This window comes from Primulina huaijiensis, chromosome 3 (genome assembly GCF_012295235.1).
Source record: "Primulina huaijiensis isolate GDHJ02 chromosome 3, ASM1229523v2, whole genome shotgun sequence".
Classification (NCBI taxonomy): Eukaryota; Viridiplantae; Streptophyta; class Magnoliopsida; order Lamiales; family Gesneriaceae; genus Primulina; species Primulina huaijiensis.
Window position 1 is genome coordinate 6,668,916 of NC_133308.1, and position 21,392 is coordinate 6,690,307.

The 21,392-nt window shown below is 34.3% G+C and overlaps 3 protein-coding genes across 4 annotated transcripts; all 3 read left to right on the forward strand.

The window, feature by feature from the left end:
- The first annotated feature begins 5,680 nt into the window (after positions 1–5,680).
- Positions 5,681–8,952, forward strand: LOC140973396 (DAR GTPase 3, chloroplastic). Of its 2 annotated transcripts, XM_073436145.1 has the most exons (9): positions 5,681–5,834; positions 6,009–6,152; positions 6,252–6,368; positions 6,602–6,745; positions 6,833–6,919; positions 7,298–7,413; positions 7,529–7,710; positions 8,259–8,316; positions 8,454–8,952. In XM_073436145.1, exons 1-9 carry the CDS (start codon positions 5,694–5,696, stop codon positions 8,584–8,586), a joined length of 1,122 nt encoding a protein of 373 aa, XP_073292246.1. In that variant the 5' UTR covers positions 5,681–5,693; the 3' UTR covers positions 8,587–8,952. The 2 variants fall into 2 exon arrangements, with proteins under 2 accessions (XP_073292246.1, XP_073292247.1); XM_073436146.1 differs by lacking the exon at positions 6,252–6,368.
- A 513-nt stretch (positions 8,953–9,465) lies between these two features.
- LOC140972153 (photosystem II reaction center W protein, chloroplastic-like) lies at positions 9,466–10,198 on the forward strand. Its single transcript, XM_073434621.1, has 2 exons — positions 9,466–9,671; positions 9,770–10,198. The coding sequence occupies exons 1-2, from the start codon at positions 9,578–9,580 to the stop codon at positions 10,090–10,092; spliced, it is 417 nt and encodes a 138-aa protein (XP_073290722.1). The 5' UTR covers positions 9,466–9,577; the 3' UTR covers positions 10,093–10,198.
- A 6,194-nt stretch (positions 10,199–16,392) lies between these two features.
- Positions 16,393–20,470, forward strand: LOC140973397 (NADH dehydrogenase [ubiquinone] flavoprotein 2, mitochondrial-like). The gene is made up of 10 exons (XM_073436147.1): positions 16,393–16,608; positions 16,733–16,765; positions 16,860–16,925; positions 17,609–17,725; positions 19,100–19,177; positions 19,272–19,377; positions 19,481–19,527; positions 19,855–19,932; positions 20,043–20,108; positions 20,174–20,470. Exons 1-10 carry the CDS (start codon positions 16,543–16,545, stop codon positions 20,279–20,281), a joined length of 765 nt encoding a protein of 254 aa, XP_073292248.1. The 5' UTR covers positions 16,393–16,542; the 3' UTR covers positions 20,282–20,470.
- The last annotated feature ends 922 nt before the right edge of the window (positions 20,471–21,392 follow it).

The following is a 21,392-nucleotide window of genomic DNA, read 5'->3' on the forward strand; positions in this document are numbered from 1 at the left end:
CTTCGAACCAACTCTAGATATTGAAGAAACGGTTATTTCAAAAATCTAGTTCAAGTATATCAGTTTGAAGATATTCGTTCAAATGAAAGTATGTATAAAAAAGAAAATATCTTTATTCGGGAAAATTTTGATGGAATATAATCAGAATTTGATTGAAGACGATATGTTTCGACACGAAACACATGAAGACTTGTCTGGTTTTTTTAGCTAGACAAAAATATCTCATAACATGGTTCAAAAGATCATGAGGGGAAATCATATCCTACGGAGATATCAAGGATTCTCTATAGGATAGATATAAAAGTTCTTAAGAATTATTGACCTAAGAAACATAAAGTATCATCTAATTTATAAAGTTTCCAGAAAGGAAATCATAATCTCAATGTAACATACGAGAAATATGTTGGATATGCAATTAATTCATTCTGAAGAAATTAAGAAAGAGTTGCAAAAACTCAAGATAGAAGTAGCACGAACCATGTTCTGCGTTCATATCGGAGCAATCCAAATTATGATGAAAACTACTTTAAAGAAGGAATATATTCGCCTATTGACATTTCTATATTCGATAAACTAATGGATAGTCTTCAAGATTCAACACTGGGAATAATCTCAGGGAATCTATGAGCAGGAAAAATTTTAGGAGTAATTTACCCAAAAATTTCCTACAACCTGACAGATTAAGATTTCAGTTGATCTTTAACATTACGTCAAAATTTTACAGAAAAGAAGCTGACGAAAGATAGTAATAGACTATATTATATTACCTGTCAAATTTCATATGCTCTATATAATACACATCACTCATAATTTTTTTATTATAAGTGAGATTATTGAAATACAAGAAATATTTAGAAAAGTTGCTAAGACAATTTATTCAGAAAGAATCGAGTTTCCTTTAATACAAGAAACAAAATATTCAGATCCAAGACAAATTGATTATACCAAGGAATCAAAGTATAAGACTGGAATCAAGAAGACTATCTTTTCAAAAAAATAGAATATTAAGTCACATGTGGAAAAAAACACATGTCTAGGAAGCCCAACAAGTAATAAAAGAACTTTTCGACAATAAGGAAGCTTAGCTGTCCAGAAGGGTGGAGAGAAGTCGAAGTAGTGTTTGATATTACAAGACAAATAAATCAATTTCCTTGTAATACTATTGGAACATTCTATGATAGGAACTTACCAAGAAATTATTAAATTGGTGAATTGGAAGTTTATATCAAAGGAATCCCAGGAAAAGAACTAGGTCGATTTGTTTTTAGGCTAGAGTTTTCGAAGAACACAAACCCTAGAAACGTCTAGAGAACGAAATGAAATTCATTGCAGATGATAGAATGTAAAAAATTCAATTACCACGAGCACATTCTCGATATACAACCGAGTATGGATGCTATATGAAAAATATAACGCATAATATTTTATTGCTTATATTGATCACGGAGAGTCTGTACAACAAAAAGAGAGGTGTTTCCAAAATAATTACCTCAAATTGATAGACCAGATTTTTCCAAGAAAATCTTAATCTTATGTAAAGGTATTAAGATGACAGAAATTTTAATTGGAGGTGATGAACAAACACATTGGTACAAGGAAAAAAACATCATCGATTTATTTTCATGATACATGAGCATATATTCTGCTAGGAAATAATTTCTTGTAAATGTTTAAATCATATACACAAGAAAATAAGACTTGAAGATTAGTGTTCACAATACTATGTGATCACAAAGTCATAGTTCAGATACTAAGAGAGGCATTTTACATAAAATTGTCAAACAACGTGTTTCCTTAAAATTACTTTACACATGAAGGATGTAGAGTTTGAAACAAAAGTATACCTAGAAGTTGTCAAGAAAATGATCGAAGAAAATTACAATGAAGATCACTTGACACGGTGGGACACAAACCAACTTCAAGCCAGCCTTAAAATTAAGGAAGGCGAGGAATATGAGTACGTTAGATGTAAGCTTATCCCAGAAATAATTCTATAAGAACACATAGTGAAAAATGTGCAGAATTCTACAGATGAACTAAAAGAGAAGAAAAAACTTCAAAGTCTCCTAAGAGTTGTTAACTTTGCTGTAATTTTCATTAAGAACCTAGCAAAACAAGATAAACTATTTATTACATTACTGAAAAAATATGCAAGATTTATGTGGACAGAAGAACATACAAAGAGACTTGGCCAACTAAAAGAGATTTGTAAAAATCTTCCAAAAATTGTTATTCCTCAAAATGAAGATGATCTGTATTATATACAAATGTCAGTGATCATTTATAAGTAGTGTTTTTTAAAAATCTCATACCAGATGGGGAACGTCCATGTAGGTATTGCAATGGACTATTCTAAAATGCAGAAGTCATACAATGACATATCAACAAAAATGAATTTTATGCAGTAAAAATGATTTTTGAAAAATTGTCATTATTTTTACTTGCAATAAAATTTACCTTAAAAATTGATAATACATAGGTAAAAACTTTCTTGAAAAATAGAATTGAATCTAAACTCGAGAAAGCTAGATTATTGAGATAGTAAGTTTTGTGTCAAAATAATATATTTGATATTGTTATTATTAAATCTCATGAAAATATTCTTGCAGATTTCTTAACAAAATATGAACAACGCTAATGTCGATGTCATGAAAATGCAGAGACATTTGAGAGAACACATTGAAATGCTTCAAATCGAGTTCAACAAGCTTGTCATAAATGCAGAAGTTGCAGGTAGACTACAACGAGTTGATAAGAGCATTGCCTCTGATCGAATAATAGGTTGTTTACATGCTTATACTCAGTTATAGTCTATATTACCAAAGTCGATCCTCCAAGCTATTGAGAAGCAACTAATTTCCCAAATGGAAAATTTTCAAGTAAATGGCTCTATATCTGGAGCAAAGGATTCAAGTACCCTTAGCACACAGTCGGGATCATCTTTAGATGAGTTTGCCAAAACAAAAATTGAACATCCGGATCCTTATCTCGAGCCATCAAGTCAACCATTCACCTTTGTGATTGAAGAGGAATAGATCACTTCAAGATCAAATTGAAAAAGGAAAATCTAAGGTTGGTACTAACGAGTTTATAGTTTTTCCATTTTCAGTTATATCAACAGAACTGGGAAAAATTGGAAACAACAATATGTATCAATTCAGCCACAATCTGAGTTGATATTTCAAGAAAGTACCGTAGGATATAGATGAAACCAAATTCATATCCCAAGGAGGTAAAAACATAGTATGAATTTGGGACTCTTGCTTCAGTTTATACTACATCACCTAGCTTCCTAGAAATCTCAACACTACCAAAATAGATCCAGGAAACTGTTCATGAAACAAGGGCAAATAATGATTATTTGTCAAGAGCAGATATTCTGAAACTTACTTTTTTAGTGTAGCACCACAACCAATAGAGAAAGGCTCACATTAAGCTTTTCACTTCATCAAGTTGAGGAGACCAGACATGAACATTCAGAAATTCATAAAAGGATCCTTCGGAGAATGAAACACTTCTTGTTTCATCACCCACTGAAGACGACATCTCCACTAGACGAGCATGTGGATCATGTGTACGTATCATATAGATGAACAAAGTCAGGTTTTCATTTAAGTTTTATCAAATTTCTGTAAATTTATATTTTCTGTTAAATATCATGATATAAAAAACTACAAGCTTTTCAGAAGAAATATTTGAAAAAAAAGAAGAAGAAATATTCGGTGAAACAGCAAGCTAATGGAGAGTAAAGAACCTTGTCGAAAATTCTGCATTATGGCTCATGTGGATTTTGGTCAGAAGAAATCTGCCAAGAATACCCAAACCAGAAAGAGCCAGAATTCGGTAAATGTTTTCGGCCCAGATCTAACCGAAAACATAATGTGGATACAAGTCCAAATGATGAAGATCCACACAAGTCACATTTTACCCCGTGACCATACAAAAACAAAAGATTCTCCTATAAAGGTAAAAAAGACATGTGATCTAACCACTCCATTAGTGGATAATGAACCATTCAACCACCACAACATGACAAATCACTAACTAGTGGTACACCAATTAAAAGATGTTGTCAGCTACAACTGGCAAAACAATTCACAAGTTTGAAATCCAGATTTCAAATCCATGAAGACTTTTATATATAGCAGAACAGAAGAAAGATGAAGACATCATTCAACATCTTTATTTTTATTTCAAAATAAAATTTGTAATATTTTCAGTTTATGTGTGTTGTAATTCCAACTACTATAAATAGTTAAACAAGCTTATCATCCTCTACATGATGTTATTATGTAATAATATATTATATATTTGAATAAAGTAACCAAGGCTTACGTCCCATCTCATATATTATTTTTAAAATTAATTTTTTTTAGCTATACACCGTAAGGTAGGAAACGATACATGGTTATGCTAAATGTTGTTGAATGGATCTACGCTAGGAACCATCTGTTGCGGCTGTGTGGTCAGGATATGAGGAGCAGTCTATATATGGAAGAGATGTACATCAAAGAGGTAAAAAAAATTATTTATTATACGGAAGCATGATGTGCTATTTTAGAAAAAAAACCTCAATTCATGATATATAGGATGAAAACTTTGTGTAGCCCTATGCCTTTAGACAGACTCGATAAGTATAATAACATCATGTACCGAAAAGAAGGTTCAGAAATGATTTTGCAAAATTTTAAATATAGTAGAGAGTTTAAACTAACTTTTGATGAACAAATGTGTAAATTTTAAATGAAAGTAGGATTTGAAGATTTATTTGAAATTTGTCATTTATTTATACTTTTTGTTCGTGCATATAAAATTAATTTCTAAAATATGTCACGTGATAATTTTAAGATAGAAAAATTTTTATATTAGTAGTGGTAACTGGTAAGTGGATTCAATCATACATTATGCCCTTTTTTTGGAGCACAAATTGAAATTCTCAAAATTTATGTATGAATTTAAAATATTTTTATTTCGAGCTGGAAATTTAGCTATTCGGCCACTGATAAATTAGGGATGATAATGTGACGAGACAGGGTTGGGTTTGACATTCTCATCCTCGTCTCCCGAATTTCATCCCCCTCTCATACTCGCCATGATCCATGCTTTTTTCTCGAACTCGAACTCGAACGTGCGATGATCAAATCAACATCTCCGTTTTAAAAATATTAATAAGATGAGACGGGAGCGAGGGCGGAGATTCCTAAACTCGAATTTATTATTATCTGTTAGTATTAATGATAATAATAATAATAATATTATTATTAGTAATATTATTTTCGAGACGAGTTTTTCATATCCGCCTCAAATTCAAACCCAAAAAAATCGAACATCTTCATTATCGTTTTGAGTTTTCCTCACGAGTTTCTAAACCCGTGTAAAAAATTGTCATTCTCATTTATAAATCCATTTAAACGAGAATATCGTAAACAAAATTAATTAAATAATAGTAATTATACAATACGATTCCGTGGCAGCTCCTATTTTAATTTTTTTTAATTTTTTTTAAAAAATCAAGAATCCGGTGCAGCATTACACGGATTGTACTACTTTTGTAAAACTTTTGTACTTTCAACATTTTTGTAATGATTTTAATAATTTATAATATTTTTAAAAAAAAGCCCAAATCTTATATACCCTTTTACTTTATTGGTCCAAATAATTCCATCGTCCATATTGTTGCTATATTTTTTGGGATGATAACGCAGCCCTTCGGTGTTTGGCTTAATTGCCCAGCCACTGTGCTCGCCGGGAATTGCCGCCACAATCGATGCAGTGGTTTTCCGTCTGCATCTCTCTCCTCCATCCATCCGTCTACCTCTTCGCCAACTATTCAGGCAAGAGAATCCAAGTTTGGCCGATTTTTGGTTGGATTTTTTGCGTACTTCGAACTCAATTTTTTGTGAACGAGTTTTTTTTTTTTGGTTCCGTTTTTATGAATAAAGTTTAGAAAGTTGAGGTATGAGAAAATCCCACCATATTTTTTGAGTATATATATTTTACCCTTGCAGATTGTTGGTGGAAACCAATTGGGATGGCATGAAAAAGAGAGCTCAAAGCTATGTAGCACTTTGGAGAGTGTCCACGAAGATTTAGATTGGCTGAAATTGGAAGCTGATCTTTATCACTGGACAAGACCATTACGTCCGGTTCAGGTAGGAATTTAATATTACTCTTTCGGCATGATGGACCAATTATTTTCTGATGTACTTTACATTTCCTTTTGTGGACATGTTTCCGTGGAAATTCAATAGTGGTATCCTGGACACATAGCAAAAACTGAAAAAGAACTCAAAGAACAGCTGAAATTGATGGATGTTGTAATAGAAGTTCGAGATGCTAGAATACCCATGTCCACAAGTCATCCACAGGTTTATAAACAGCTTCTAGTTGATACCTTGTCAATTGACTGCATCATTTCTTACGCGTAATAACTCTTTTGAAGTCAAATGCATACATTGTACACTCGAATTCACTGACTTGAACCACTTACTTTGCTAACTGCTTGAAATTTATGGTATTAGTAATTCGATGGATTAATTTCTGACCACGTTGCATCGTTCCTATATTTATATGGTTTTGTGACGATCTTTGAACGACACAGATGGATTCATGGTTGGGGAATAGGAAGAGGATTGTTGTTTTAAATAGAGAAGACATGATATCCACGGCTGACAGAAATTCTTGGGCTAATTATTATGCTAGGCGGGGAACTAAAGTCGTATTTGCCAATGGCAAGCTTGGAACGGTATTTAGCCAAATCTCCGTCAAATTTTGGTTAATTTGTGAGTCTGTTTGACTTTTTTTAATGATGACTATGTATTGAGAACATCAGGGTACCTTGAAGCTAAGCAGGTTAGCAAAGGCATTGGTAGGTGTCGTGAACACCAAGCGCAAGGCAAAAGGACTACTTCCTCGTCCTGTGAGTTTCTTGTTGTGCTAATGGATTCTACAATAACTTGTGTTGCCAAAAATTCCTGGCCATAAATATATGTGTAGACACGACTTTGATTACTTTTCTTGTCACGACATTTAGGTTTTATCGTTTAATTAGATAATGTAAATTCATTTCAAATGTGAAAAGATAGTTTGGCTAGGGTCAGCCTCGATATTATGAGCTAAAAATGCTTTTCTTAATTTTTCACGATAAAAAGTAACAATCTTGTACTTGTGAAGCGATCTATTTCGTAACTTATCAAAATCGAGGTAAACTACACTAATGTTCTGCAAATTACATTTTTGAAGACTGCTAAGAAAATGTTACATGTTTCATTTCTGTTGTTTCTGCATCTTTTCACAGGTTCGTGCTGGTATCATTGGCTATCCCAATGTTGGTAAATCATCATTGATAAACCGATTGCTCAAGCGTAGATTGTGTAATGCAGCTGCAAGGCCAGGTGTTACTAGAGAGTTAAAGTATGTTTTATATTTGAAGTTATTGGTAGGAATATGAGTTTTTCCTTGAAGATTTAGGGATTCCAAGTTTCACCTTTTTGTTTTTGACCTAGTTTCTTTTCTCTCCTGATAAAAGATGGGTGCGCTTCGGGGATGACTTGGAATTACTGGATTCCCCTGGAATGATACCGATGAGGATCAATGATCAATCAGCTGCTATAAAACTTGCAATTTGTGATGACATCGGGGAACGATCTTATGATGTTCCTGATGTTGCAGCCATTCTCGTACAGATGTTGGCTAGGCTTCCAACAGTGGGTACGTTGCACTATTTTAAAGCATATCACTGTTACTTATTATAGCTACTCGCAGCAATAGTACAGCTTCAGATATTGCATAACTGTGTCCAGTCACTATATTGCAACAATATTTTCCGAGTCTTCCTGGTTAAGAAACGGTTTTCTTCCCTTGCTAGAACATGCTAAGATCTTGGAGGGTGCCAATCATATACAAAAGAACCAGAAGAGATTATATTTATTTTGTGGAAGTATACAATAGAAATGTACCTTTGGCCATGATTATATCACATATTAGGGTGCAATTTGGCATTTAAAAGGCAGTACATATTCTTTGATCATTGATGAATCTCTTTACGAATGGTCCCACTGGACTCTCGTCTCATTTCAGAACTCGTTATTTTCCATTCTTTAGTCAATCTATTTGCCTGTTGTGAATACTTACCTAGTCCATTAAAACACGTTCATGCATGAATGGGAAATGTAGCGGAAGCCAAAGGAAGCAAGGAAAACTTTAGAATATAATGCTTCTTTTGCTGAACCCTGTTTGTTGTCTGAACTTTGAAACAGGTTATAAAGCTCTTCATGATCGCTACAAGGTTGAGGCAGATAGTTTTGTCGGTAAAACGTAAGATTTGTTATGTAATCCTTAGTGCAAATAATGCCCTAGTTACTGATAGGACTTGATCAATTGCTGAAAAACATCTTGTTCCTTTAATTCTCCTTAGTTTTATAACCTACACTTCCACGTTTCTTGAGTTGCAGTTTTGTTCAGAAGCTCGCTCTCCGGTTATTCAATGGGGACAGTCATCAAGCATCCCATCGTATCTTGTCAGATTTCCGGAAAGGTAAATTTGGTTGGTTGGCGCTAGAGAGGCCTCCCAGGTTTTATGAATGACAAACTTTTGGTCTATGATCAAAATTTGAAACCATTCAAATCGACCTGCCGTTCCTCCAAGTATCTTTCGAATGTGAACTTTGGAGATAACATGACACCGAGAATTAGCACGCATATTGGGACTTGGTATTACTGTAGATTTGAAAGTTGCAACCTCCAAGATGGGAAACTTGCAGGCATAGCTCGATGAGGTTTCTGGGATAATGGGTGGCCAAGTTTCTGCAACATTGACGCGTCGTTCTTTCTCTGATATATGTATCCCTTGTACAATTGTGTGAGAATTTTGAGACATTGACGTTTGTTTCTCTATACATGTATTAACATCTAATCAATATGTATAATATAATCTAAGGCGAATGACTGATAGATTACCCCTCAATGATATTATGAATTTAGGATGCATTTGGACAAGTGTATTAAAGATTTCAAATTTAGAATTCAAATCTATTTAGGATGCATTTGGACAAGTGTATTAAAGATTTCAAATTTAGAATTCAAAGATTTGAAATCCTTTTAGTGCTCCATTACATTTTTTTTCCCTTAGATTTCAAATATACTTTCAACCTAGTTAGTTCGATTGCGAATAAATCTCTTCACAAATCCGAAAACCTCATTCCAAGTACGACGTTGTCATAATTAAATGATGCTATTTTTTATATATCACGCTTTTTATGCAAAAATAGTTTATAATTTCTAATATAAATTGTATTGATTTTAATATATTTATATGCATACAAATATTTGACAGTGAAATGTTACGTACTGAGTTTATAAGTCCAAATTACGAGTGAAAAGACAAATTTGCCATCGAACCGAGATTATCAGGACACGTGGCGAAACATGGTTGGGTTATTAAAGATGAGGGGATATCTATCTGATCCAACCAGTGTGGTTCACTTTGACAGAGGTATTAAACGTCCACTCACCACCAATAATCACACCATCTTGAATTTACCCAACACGCACTCGGAGTCGGGCAATCGAAGGAAAAATGGCCGCCATCTCTACTTTCACCTCCACCTCGCCGATAGCACGCGCCGCCCCCGGACACAGAACGTGCGGCGCCCGGACTTCCGCCATCATCGGTAAATTAAAGAAAAAACCACATCTTTATCTGTTGTGTACAACTAGTTGTTCTTGCTGCCGAATTTTGATCCAAATGGGCATTTAACTTGAACTTCAGGGTTACCATCGATGTCAAAGAAGAACACAGGGAAAGTGAGGTGTTCCATGGAAGGTGGAAAGGGTGCAGAAGAGAGTGAGTTGAAGTTGGGTGTGGTGGCTTCTTCGATCATGGCATCGGCCTGCGCGGCGGCCATGTCTAGCCCAGCCGCCTTGGCGCTGGTCGATGATAGGCTGAGCACGGAAGGAACCGGGCTGCCGTTCGGGGTGAGCAACAACCTTTTGGTCTGGATTCTTGCGGGTGTGTTCGCTCTGATTTGGGCACTCTACTTTGTGTACACCGCTTCCCTCGTTGAGGATGAGGAGTCTGGCTTGTCCCTCTGATTCCGACCATCACACCTCAGTATTATACGTTGTTCTTTGTCATTATATCGTGTAAAACTATGTTGATATTGTATTTTGGTTTCACATCTAAGCAATGTTTTAATCTTCTTTTCTGCAAGAAATCATATATATATACGTGAAGGATTATGCTTTTAGCATGGCTGTGAGAAGTTTGACATGATTTTCTTTTCGAGTAGCCGAGGGGGCATACCATCACTACTGTTAAAATTTGGACAATTTGTCGATTACAGCCAGTCTGATTTTATGTAAAACTAGCGAATATAATATATAACTAATGAGGGTGGTGAAATATGTATATGTAATGTTAAAATATAAGATATCTTGCCGACTGGAGTTCACTTTAACATAGAAAAAATCAATTGGAGACGATGGGGCTTCGTTCTACTTCTAGCCCATCTCCACTCTTATTATAAAATTTCATTGATTTTTTTAGGATAATGGTCAAAATGGTGTTCATCCATTTCAGACATTACTAAAATAACTACTTTTGCATGTTGTGTGCAGCAGACTTAGATCATATCTATGTTTGATGGGACATGAGATATAAGAATAAAAATATAATGTTCTTATTACGGTAAATGACTCTAAATTTCAATTTGCAAATACATAAATATATCATAAATAGTATATTAAATCAATATCAAATCAACAAATATTTCAAATAATTATATAAATATTATTCCTATAATTGTTTTAAAGACGAAAATATTTAGCAAATTTGTTTAATTTGTCAGATAATTTTTCTCTTAATCTACTACGTAGCTATCCCATTTAGAACAATTCTTAATTTCATGCTACTATGAAACTATCATTCATGACTGTGACTATGTTAAAATTGGTTTGGGAAAAAATAGTTGAGCTACAATAGCTCGGTTCTTGAAATAATGAACACCGATGAATAAAATCGAGTTTGATGTTCAAACCAAGCGGAATACACTCGAAATAATCCTTCGTAGAAATCGATTAAATATTTTGTAAAGCATTTAAAATATATGCAAATTGAATGAGTAAAAAATATTTTAGTTGAAGCATTATCAAACATTTTGTATGTAATATTTTGGTATTTGAAGAGCACATAAAATGCTTCAACAATGCATCTTCAAATCAGTGGAAATAATAAGTAAATGCAAGAAACAAATATACAAGAATTTTTTTATGGATGTTCGGAGACTTCAAATACTCCTACGTCACCCCTTCTTCCTCTTGGAAGGATTCACTAGAAGACTTTGATTTATACAACTCTTTGTACAAACTCACTCAGCTTAGGACTTACACTACTACCTAAACTGAACTCCTAGCTCTCAAGATTGTAGGCAGCACCTCACAATCAGCATATTGTTTAATGTCTCATATGCAAAGACTACATACACAAGTTTATTGTCTTTGTTCAAGACTCACTCAACTAATCTTTGAAGTTCAACTCTCTTGTATATGTGTGAGTTATTGTGTGTGAGGAATTTATCAGTTACAGTGTACATCTCAAATGTATCCTCACACAAGGGCTTGTGCTCTCAACTAGCTGATTCCTTCATGCTAACTGTCCATGCTTTGAATCTCATTCAAAAGCTATTGTTTGATCTTCAAGATGTTGTATTTATAAGCTCCAACAATGATATATACGTTAGACACAAGAATATGACCGTTTGGAAAGTTTCTGTACTGTTTCTGAAATTGCAACGGTCAAATTTGCTTTGCCGGCCGTTTTCTCGACTGGTCAACTCTGGTCAACTCAACTGGTCAGCAGCTGATTCAGTTCAGTTCGGTTGGTCAGCTGCTGGTTCGGTTCAGTTTAGCTGGTTCAGTTAGTCTGGTTCATTTGATCAGCAGCTGGTTCGGTTCAGTTGGTCTGGTTCAGTTCAGTTGGTCAGCAACTGGTTCAGTTCAGTTAAGTTCAGCTGGTGTGCTGAAATCAGCCTAGCTGATTTCAGTTTCTGCAAAACCAGTAGCTTCATTGTCATTTATCAGTATCTTAAGCTACGATTCAGACTTTGACTTCTGAAGATGATTTGGAGATCATCGTCTTATATTTCCAACGCATACTGAATTGCTTCATTTCGATAACCGAGCTAAGAGATATGACCAAAATACCGCAGCTGCTCAAACCCAACTGATTGCTGTCTTCGTGCGATCAGTTACGATCCGTTTGACCTAGATAATATCCGAATTTTCCCAACAGACGTGAAATACGACTTGTTTCAAATTGAGTTTTCTGATCAGTGAAGTTTGCGGATTGTCATTTGAATCATCCAGTTGAGAGATATCATCAAAATACCAAAGCTTGCCAGAAATTCAATTTGTGCAGAATTCAGTTTCAGCTTGCTTCTTGTGTTAATAATTTCAAACTTGGTAAATATGTTAGAAACACAATAACAAGTTTTGTTAACATCAAAATCAAGATTGCGAACATGAAATGTTCCAACAATCTTTCTCTTTTTGATGATCACAGAACTTGGATAAACAATCGATTCAACTAACATATTTCTCCCCCTTTTTGTGTGAATCAAAAAAATCATATTTTAAAAACATTTTAAGCACAAAATTTTCTCCCCCTCGATATTTAAAAATAATAACTATATTAAAATTATAATGAGTTCTCCCCCTATATTTTTGAAATTTTGAAAATTATAAAAGAAGAGGGATAACTAACCAATTTTCTCCAAGGCTCATTTCTGCCACAGCGCATATGCTCTGTCTTCAATGAATAAACTGCTTTTTCTCATGCATAAATAGGCTGCAAATTTTATACCGCTGTAAACCTTTATGAGTCTAGTTCGCAACGCAAAAAGCGGTTCATCATTTGGACACTCGAGCAAGGAGATATCTCATTTTTTCTACATTCGCTGCAAGCTGCACGAAAATTATGTTTTGCATATATATGTTTTAAAAAATCTGAAATTTTAGAATTTTAAACATCAAAATCAGTTTCAATGTTCTTTCAAAAACAACCCGCTCTGATACCACTTGTTAGGATCGGTTTGACAGAAAATAGTTGAGCTACAATAGCTCGGTTCTTGAAATAATGAACACCGATGAATTAAATCGAGTTTGGTATTCAAACCAAGCGGAATACACTCGAAATAACCCTCCGTAGAAATCGATTAAATATTTTGTAAAGCATTTAAAATATATGCAAGTTGAATGAGTAAAAAATATTTAGCTGAAGCATTTTATGAAACACTTTGTATGCAATATTTTGGTATTTAAAGAACACATAAAATGCTTCAACAATGCCTTCAAACCAGTGGAAATAATAAGTAAATGCAATAAACAAATAGACACGAATTTTTTTATGGATGTTCGGAGACTTCAAATGCTACCACGTCACCCTTTCTTCCTCTTGGGAAGGATTCACTAGAAGACTTTGATTTATACAACTCTTTGTACAAACCCACTCAGCTTAGGACTTATACTACGGCCTAAATTGAACTCCTAGCTCTCAAGATTATAGGCAGCACCCCACAATCAGCATATTGTTTAATGTCTCATATGCAAAAACTACAAACAAAAGTTTATTGTATTTGTGCAAGAGTCACTCAACTAATCTTTGAAGTTCAACTCTCTTGTATATGTGTGAGTTATTGTGTGTGAGGAATTTATCAGTTACAGTGTACATCTCAAATGTATCCTCACACAAGGGCTTGTGCTCTCAACTAGCTGATTCCTTCATGCTAACTGTCCATGCTTTGAATCTCATTCAAAAACTCTTGTTTGATATCAAGATGTTGTATTTATAAGCCCCAACAATGATATATACGTTAGATACAAGAATATAACCGTTTGGAAAGTTTCTTTACTGTTTCTGAAATTGCAACGGTCAAATTCGCCTTGCTGGACGTTTTCTCGACTAGTCAACTCTGGTCAACTCAACTAGTCATTCAGTTCAACTGGTCAGCAGCTGATTCAGTTCAGTTTAGTTGGTCAGCTGCTGGTTCGGTTCAGTTCAGCTGGTTCAGTTGGTCTAGTTCAGTTCAACTGGTTCATTTGATCAGCAGCTGGTTCGGTTCAGTTGGTCTGGTTCAGTTCAATTGGTCAGCAACTGGTTTAGTTCAGTTCAGCTGGTGTGCTGAAATCAGCCTAGCTGATTTCAGTTTGTGCATAACTAGTAGTTTCATTGCCATTTATCAGCATCTTAAGCTTCGATTCAGACTTTGACTTCTGAAGATGATTTGTAGATCATCGTCTTATCTTTTCAACGCATACTGAATAGCTTCATTTCAATAACCGAGCTGAGAGATATGACCAAAATACCGCAACTGCTCAAACTCAACTGATTGCTGTCTTCGTGCGATCAGTTACGATCAGTTTGACCTAGATAACATCCGTATTTTCCCAACTGACATGAAATACGACTTGTTTTAAATTGAGTTTTCTGATCAGTCAAGTTGATGGATTGTCATTTGAATCATTCAGCTGAGAGATATAATCAAAATACCGAAGCTTACCAGAAATTCAGTTTGTGCAGAATTCAGTTTCATCTTGCTTCTTGTGTTAATAACTTCACACTTGAGTAAATATATTAGAAACACAAGAACAAGTTTTGTTAACATCAAAATCAAGATTGTGAACATGAAATATTCCAACAGACTATAAAATTATTAATTATGACGATTCTTAATTTTATATTGTTAAAGGAATTATGCAAAAAATTACAATTGAAAACGGGTACAGGATAATCAAGTAGCTCATGCTTTGACACACGATAATTAATGCAAGTTAAAGGAAATATGGATTATAAAGATTCATGTGAAGTTATAAAATAAAACTTTTTACCGTGTTAATTTAATATTTTCTTAATCTTAAAAAGTAAAATAAGCAAGAAATTAATCACCCCCCAATTCCAATTATGTCCTAAATACTTTCCAGTTGCCCGTATTTCATAAAAATCAGATAAATTTTGTGAGAATGAAATGGAAATGAAGCAAGCAACCGAGAGAAGGTATATGGCCACTTTTCAAACTATATAATAATTGGGGGAATCAAACTTGAATTGGCAACTCTACATTGATTGATAACTTGTAAGTATATGACGAATCTTTCACATGTAGTAAACCATGAGCCTTTGCAGTTGACACTAGACTTGACTTTCGAGGAAGAGCAGCGTGAATCCTTGAAACGAAAGAGAGAATGTTGAGAAGCCATGATCATTCCTATGTGAATGTCCAATGAAGGAACCATACTGAAGAGGGACATGGGAGACTAGTAAGACATGCGAAGTCAATACCCGTGGTTATTTGGTAAGTCAAATTTCTAGGACGAAATTCATTTTAAGATGAGTAGAATTGTAACGCTCGAAAATTTTTAAAATCCGTTTACCTAGACCGCGTGATGATTATTTTATTATTAAATAAGATATTTCAAGTAAGAAGCCAAGTTTTGATTGATTTTTTGTTAATTTGGGTGAAAATGATAGGTGTGTGAGTGGGACAATATTTTTAAAGGATATAATTGTCTCTGTGTGTGTATATATAATTTCAAAGAAAATGAATTTTGGGCGTATAAAGGAGACATGAGATTTTTTTTTTAATAAAAAGTGCTTATATCTAATTCTCAGAACAACACGCATATGTAAATCAAAAGGAAAGTTTTTAAGATATTTTAATGATATGTCAAATTTATGACTGATTTTTATGGGCGTGTGGATGTCGGTGCCCCGCCAAAGTTGATGATCTATTATGGAGAGTTAAGCTAGAAACTTTAAGATCCATTATGTGGAATTAAACCAGAAATCATATGCATTATGGGGAGAGTTAAGTCAGAAACTTTAATATATATGTTGATGAGTTAAAACAGAAATAGAGAGTTTAGTCAGAAAATATAAGAATTCAATATGAAAAATTAAGACATAAGATTTATGAATTTGATGGAAAAATTACGAACCATGTTTTTTTTAAAAGAATTTGAAGTTTTGAAGAAAATTATTGTAAAGTTTTGTTCATATATATAATGATATATATTTATATTGTAGATATGCTATTATTTACCTTCTTTATCTTTACCAAAATTTTAGTTTCAATTTTTTTTTTCATTTTTTGTCCCTAAAATATAATAAATAGCACAATTTAGTTCTTAATATTATATTTAAACATAAAATTAACAGTGAGGAATAATTTTGTTATAATTTTTAAAATTCAAGGACTAAAAGTGTTGAGTTGAAATATTTAAGGACCAATCCTTTTCCAGAAAAAATAATATATGTATGTTTGTTAACATGAGTGTGGTGGGCCGTTTGGCACTTCACCAGGCCCAATGTTTGGAATTGGCCAGCTGAATCTGGTCTTGTGTCTATTAACCCGGTGTGGCGTAATACGCACTCCCGTTTACGATAGGACATAGCGGACCTCATTTTCTGTAGCATCTGGATTCTGCCCCCAAGTCTCTATTCTCAGTGTCGGAGCTGTATATCTCAGGATCCTCGAGTTCATTCGGAAAATGTTAAGCCGCCTCGCCTCTCAACGCATTCTCGAGATACGTCAGGTCTTCCGTCAATTCCCCCAGGTTTGCTCCATTTCAAGAATTTCTTCTCTGTATTTATCGCACCTATCAATCATTCAATCTGTTCGAAAATTTCGTTTTTCGGTTTTCTTTTGTCCTTTGGGGTTTATGAACGACGTTTGTGAAGCCATCGCGATCGTTTTCGACTGCGCTGAACTATGTAAGTTGATTATTGTTTTCCTCAGAATCAAAATATTCGACTTTATATTATGTTAGCATTTGTTCCATTTTTTTTAAAATTTCCGAGGATGCAGCATATTGATGGCCCAGACAATAATCCGGACCTTCCATGGGAATTCACCGATGCAAACAAAGAAAAGGCTAGTGATGTTTATTATTTGTGATTATCGAACACACTCGAATCTTTGTGTGATTTTAGTAACACTATTTGATATAGGCGTATCTTTATCTGTTATTCCTTTTTTTTTTATTCAGCTTCCAATTTCACTTTTCGCATTGGTTTCAAAATTTGTATTTGGGAATTTTAATTTTTTCACAACAGATTTAGATGATAAATTTATTATCTGTTTGAAGGTGTGAGGTTATCTTAGTTGTGGTTCTTCCGTAAATAGCATCTAAATTGGCTCATTTGAAAGGAATTTGGCATTCATCGATGCCCTTTGTGTTAAAAATATACTGTCATAGGAATCCGGGGACTGGATGACTGCTAAGAATTGCAACTATTTGGCATGTTTGCTGAAATCAATGCACATTTCTTGATAATATTTGTTTCATTGATGTCCTATGGAGACTCCGTTAGTCATTAATTTTGTAGATTCGCTAATCTGCTTTGAGGAATTTGTTTGTAGAATCAACTTAAGATCATAAATGTTGCATTCTTAATCAGTTTTTGTGTGTCTATATCCTTGTAATGCAATGGAGCATGATTAGTTTTGAGTCATGCAAGCTTCGCACTCAGATATGCGTTATCGTGTGAAAGTTCTCTCAAAAGATAAGATCAGGCTATTCACTGGTTAACTAGTGTTGTGTTTGTTTTTTACAGGTTAAGGAGATATTATCTCACTATCCTTCCAACTATAAGCGATCTGCTGTCATCCCTTTATTGGATCTTGCACAACAACAACATGGAGGCTGGCTCCCAGTTTCGGCTATGAATCATGTATGTTGACATCATTGAATTGTATAGCCATATTGATTCATCTGATTTAATACGATGGCATTGACAATTACCATCTACCTAAATCGTGAATAAGATTATTGTCTCTCATCTTGCTTAACTAGAAATCATGAGATATATAATTCAATTAACTTGATTCTCAAGCAATTTAATTTCAGTAGCATGTCATTATCATGATTTGCAGTAATGAAGGTTCCTTGCTACTTGAACCGTTGAAGAATTCCTCTGTTATTGTTTAAGAGGCATATCTAATTTCTAAAATGGCAATGAAGTCGTCTACTTTCCTTTAGCTTTTATGTGCTTAAGTGAATATTAAAATATAAGGTGCTTCAAGGACTCAATGCTTTTGATTTCCCTTGGAAAGAAGTAGGGCTGTGGAACTAGTATCACATATTGGACCACTAGACATTTAGGTACCGTTTGTTCATGGATAAGATAAGTGAAGGATGTATTATAAGTGTGATAAGAAAATGAAAGTTAAGGATAATGATATAATGTGATAAATTATATGGTGTTTGATATGATTATAAAATTGTGGATTAATTTTGTGAATTATATTATAATGACCAAAATGCCCTTACCATGTATTAATTAATTAATATTCTTGAAACAAGTTAATAAATAATTAAATATTTATAAAAGTACTTTATTAAAATAAATTTAATTGAATATTAAATAAATAGAAATTAATCAATAAAAATAAATTAGAAAATATAAAACAATTTAAGTTTGTCACAGAGTTAATTAATGAAAATATAATTTTATATTAGATTTTCATTGTATTATTTATTTTACGGGTTATTTTACTGGTGGTAAAAAAATGTAATTTATTTTGCATCAAATTATTGATTTTTGCTGATTGTACAAATGAATTGTTGTTTTTTTAAAAATCAATTCAATATCTTCGAAGTTCGTCAAATCTCCATGGACAAGACCACCAATCATAGATTTTTATTTTTTCCAAGTTTTAGGTGGGCGTTAATTTGTGGCAATATCCCTACTACTGTGCAAAATGGTGTGAGTTATACCGAGGGGAAAGAGGATGCCTTCTACATGGCAAACAATATTTTATAACGGGCCTGGGCTTTAGAAATAAGTGAACCGAACGTAACATAATGGCTTGCTAGAAAACTATCCTGCACTCATAAGCCATACCAAACGGTGCCTTAGGATATGAAGCGTGATTATTGAACAGGTAACTTGTGGAGCTTGTGTTGATATTAAATGCTTCCGTATTCAAATGGTTACTGGCACATATAATGGCAAAAGTAGACAGTGGTCATATTTAGCAAAAGCAGTAAACGTGATCATGTTTAATGTTTCTGTAGTTTTGTGATTTTTCTTTATTGCTTAAAGGTGGCAAAAATTATTGAAGTTGCCCCAATTCGTGTATTTGAGGTTGCAACCTTCTATTCGATGTTCAACAGAACAAAGGTGAGATCTTTTGCATCAATTTTGTGATAATTAGGATTTTTCATTGTTAAATTTGAAACTCGCTTAACTTGACAAATTGCTTTGGTGATCTTAGGTTGGCAAATACCATCTTTTGGTATGTGGTACGACACCTTGCATGATACGTGGTTCTAGGGAAATTGAAGAAGCATTATTGAAACATCTAGGAGTAAAGCGCAATGGTAATGTAATGAATGGCTTGTGCAGTATTTTTGTTTTATTTGATTTTGATCTTGTCAAAACCTAGCCTGATTTATATTTGGAATCCTTAATTAATCTTTTCAGAAGTAACCAAGGATGGCCTATTTTCTGTTGGAGAAATGGAATGCATGGTGAGTTGTCCTGATGATATATTCTATCTGGAATATAATGTACCTATGGTCTACCATTGATGTCAAGTAGAGTGATGGATTTCATTTTTGAGTTCTTGGTCTGTTGTCCCAAAAGACCTGTTTTGGTATTTCAAATTCTTTCCCTTGTGAAAGTAGGTGATTTGTTCTTGAATCAAAATATGACATGAATTTTCTTAAATGTAACATGAATTTTCTTAAATATTATTTTGAACTTTTGTTGTCTAAATTACCGAACAGCTATGAAAGATAGTTTGTTTGTGTGTTTTGATTGAAACGTGATCTGGGATATATTATTGTTCTCCATAGGGATGTTGTGTGAATGCTCCGATGATTACAGTTGCTGATTACTCTAATGGATCTGAGGGATATGCATACAATTATTATGTAAGCTTTCTTCAAATGTTATTGGGTAATTGTCTCTCATTTTCATGTGGTGACACCTCTAATTATTTGAACCTCGTATGATATTATGTCTGCCTCTCTTTCACTCACAGGAGGATGTTACTCCTAAACGAGTCGTTGAGCTGGTCGAGGCTTTGAGAAGAGGGGAAAAGCCACCGGTAAGACAAATCAGTTCAAGAGGCATAATTTATATATTCATTGATTAAATATTTAAAATTTTCAGCGTGGCACGCAAAATCCAAATCGTATCAACTCTGGACCAGAAGGTGGGAACTCTACATTGCTAGGCGAGCCTAAGGCTCCTCCATGTCGGGATCTTGATGCATGCTGAACAAGTTGGTTTTTTGCAATATTTGTCCTCATGCAAATTTGTTGGATTTGAGAGCGTCACAGGCTATAAATTGTTTGGCTACTTAAATGTATCTATATTTAAACCTTTCACTGTTAGTTGTATGGCTGGCTTTGTAATGGATAAATTTTGTTGTTTCGTTTTATGTAAGATTTCCCCCTTACACAAATATGATTCAGAAGCAATATGTGTAATAGTATTAGTAATATTACGTTCTGATGTAATGCCCGAGAATTTAATGTTGATAATCTGAGATTAATAATTATGGCTTGTTGTGATTATAGACGGACCCTCCGATATTTGCTTTGAGTTTGCATGTGATATCGTATGTGCGAGGCCGGCAGAGAACCTCGCGCATATGCGCGAGAGAGAGACGCTCATATGCGCGAGCTGTGCGGGAAGATTAGTACAGAGACAGTAGGTCTCGCGTATATGCGCGAAGAGTGTGCGCGCATATGCGCGAAGCAGGTGCACTTGACACTGCCGAGTCCAGAGAATGTCGCGCATGAGCGCGGAGATGATGCGCGCATATGCGCGAGCTGACGATATGCCGAGACAGTAGGTCTCGTGCATATGCGCCGAGGAAGGTCGCGCATATGCGCGAGACGTGCAAGTGAAAGGATGAGCCACATGGCTTGGACATGCAATATAAGAGAGAAATTCTTTCATTCCTCAGCATCTCAGCAAGAAGGAACGAGAAAAGCTCCAGGGAAGGTGTAAGTTCTTCGTGTACTAGATTTGAATTTACGCAAGATCCGCCCGTCTGATTGTCGATCCGAGCCCAGCACCGTGATCCTATCGACAAAGGCTTCACACGGACGTAAGTTTCCGTATGTTTTGATATGATTTGGAAATATGATATTGAAGGAATCAGATAGAATTGATAAATGGTGTTCTTGATATGTTAGACATTGTATAACCGAAACCGAATTGAAGAACAGATACCGTATGGAATTGTTATGATTTGTCAGAGTTGATTTGATTGAGATTATACGGATTTGGTATCAGATGATGTTATAAATTGAGATTATGAGATTTATATGATATTGTGATATTGACTCGATTGATGATTGAGTTGTTGGTATATCGAAAT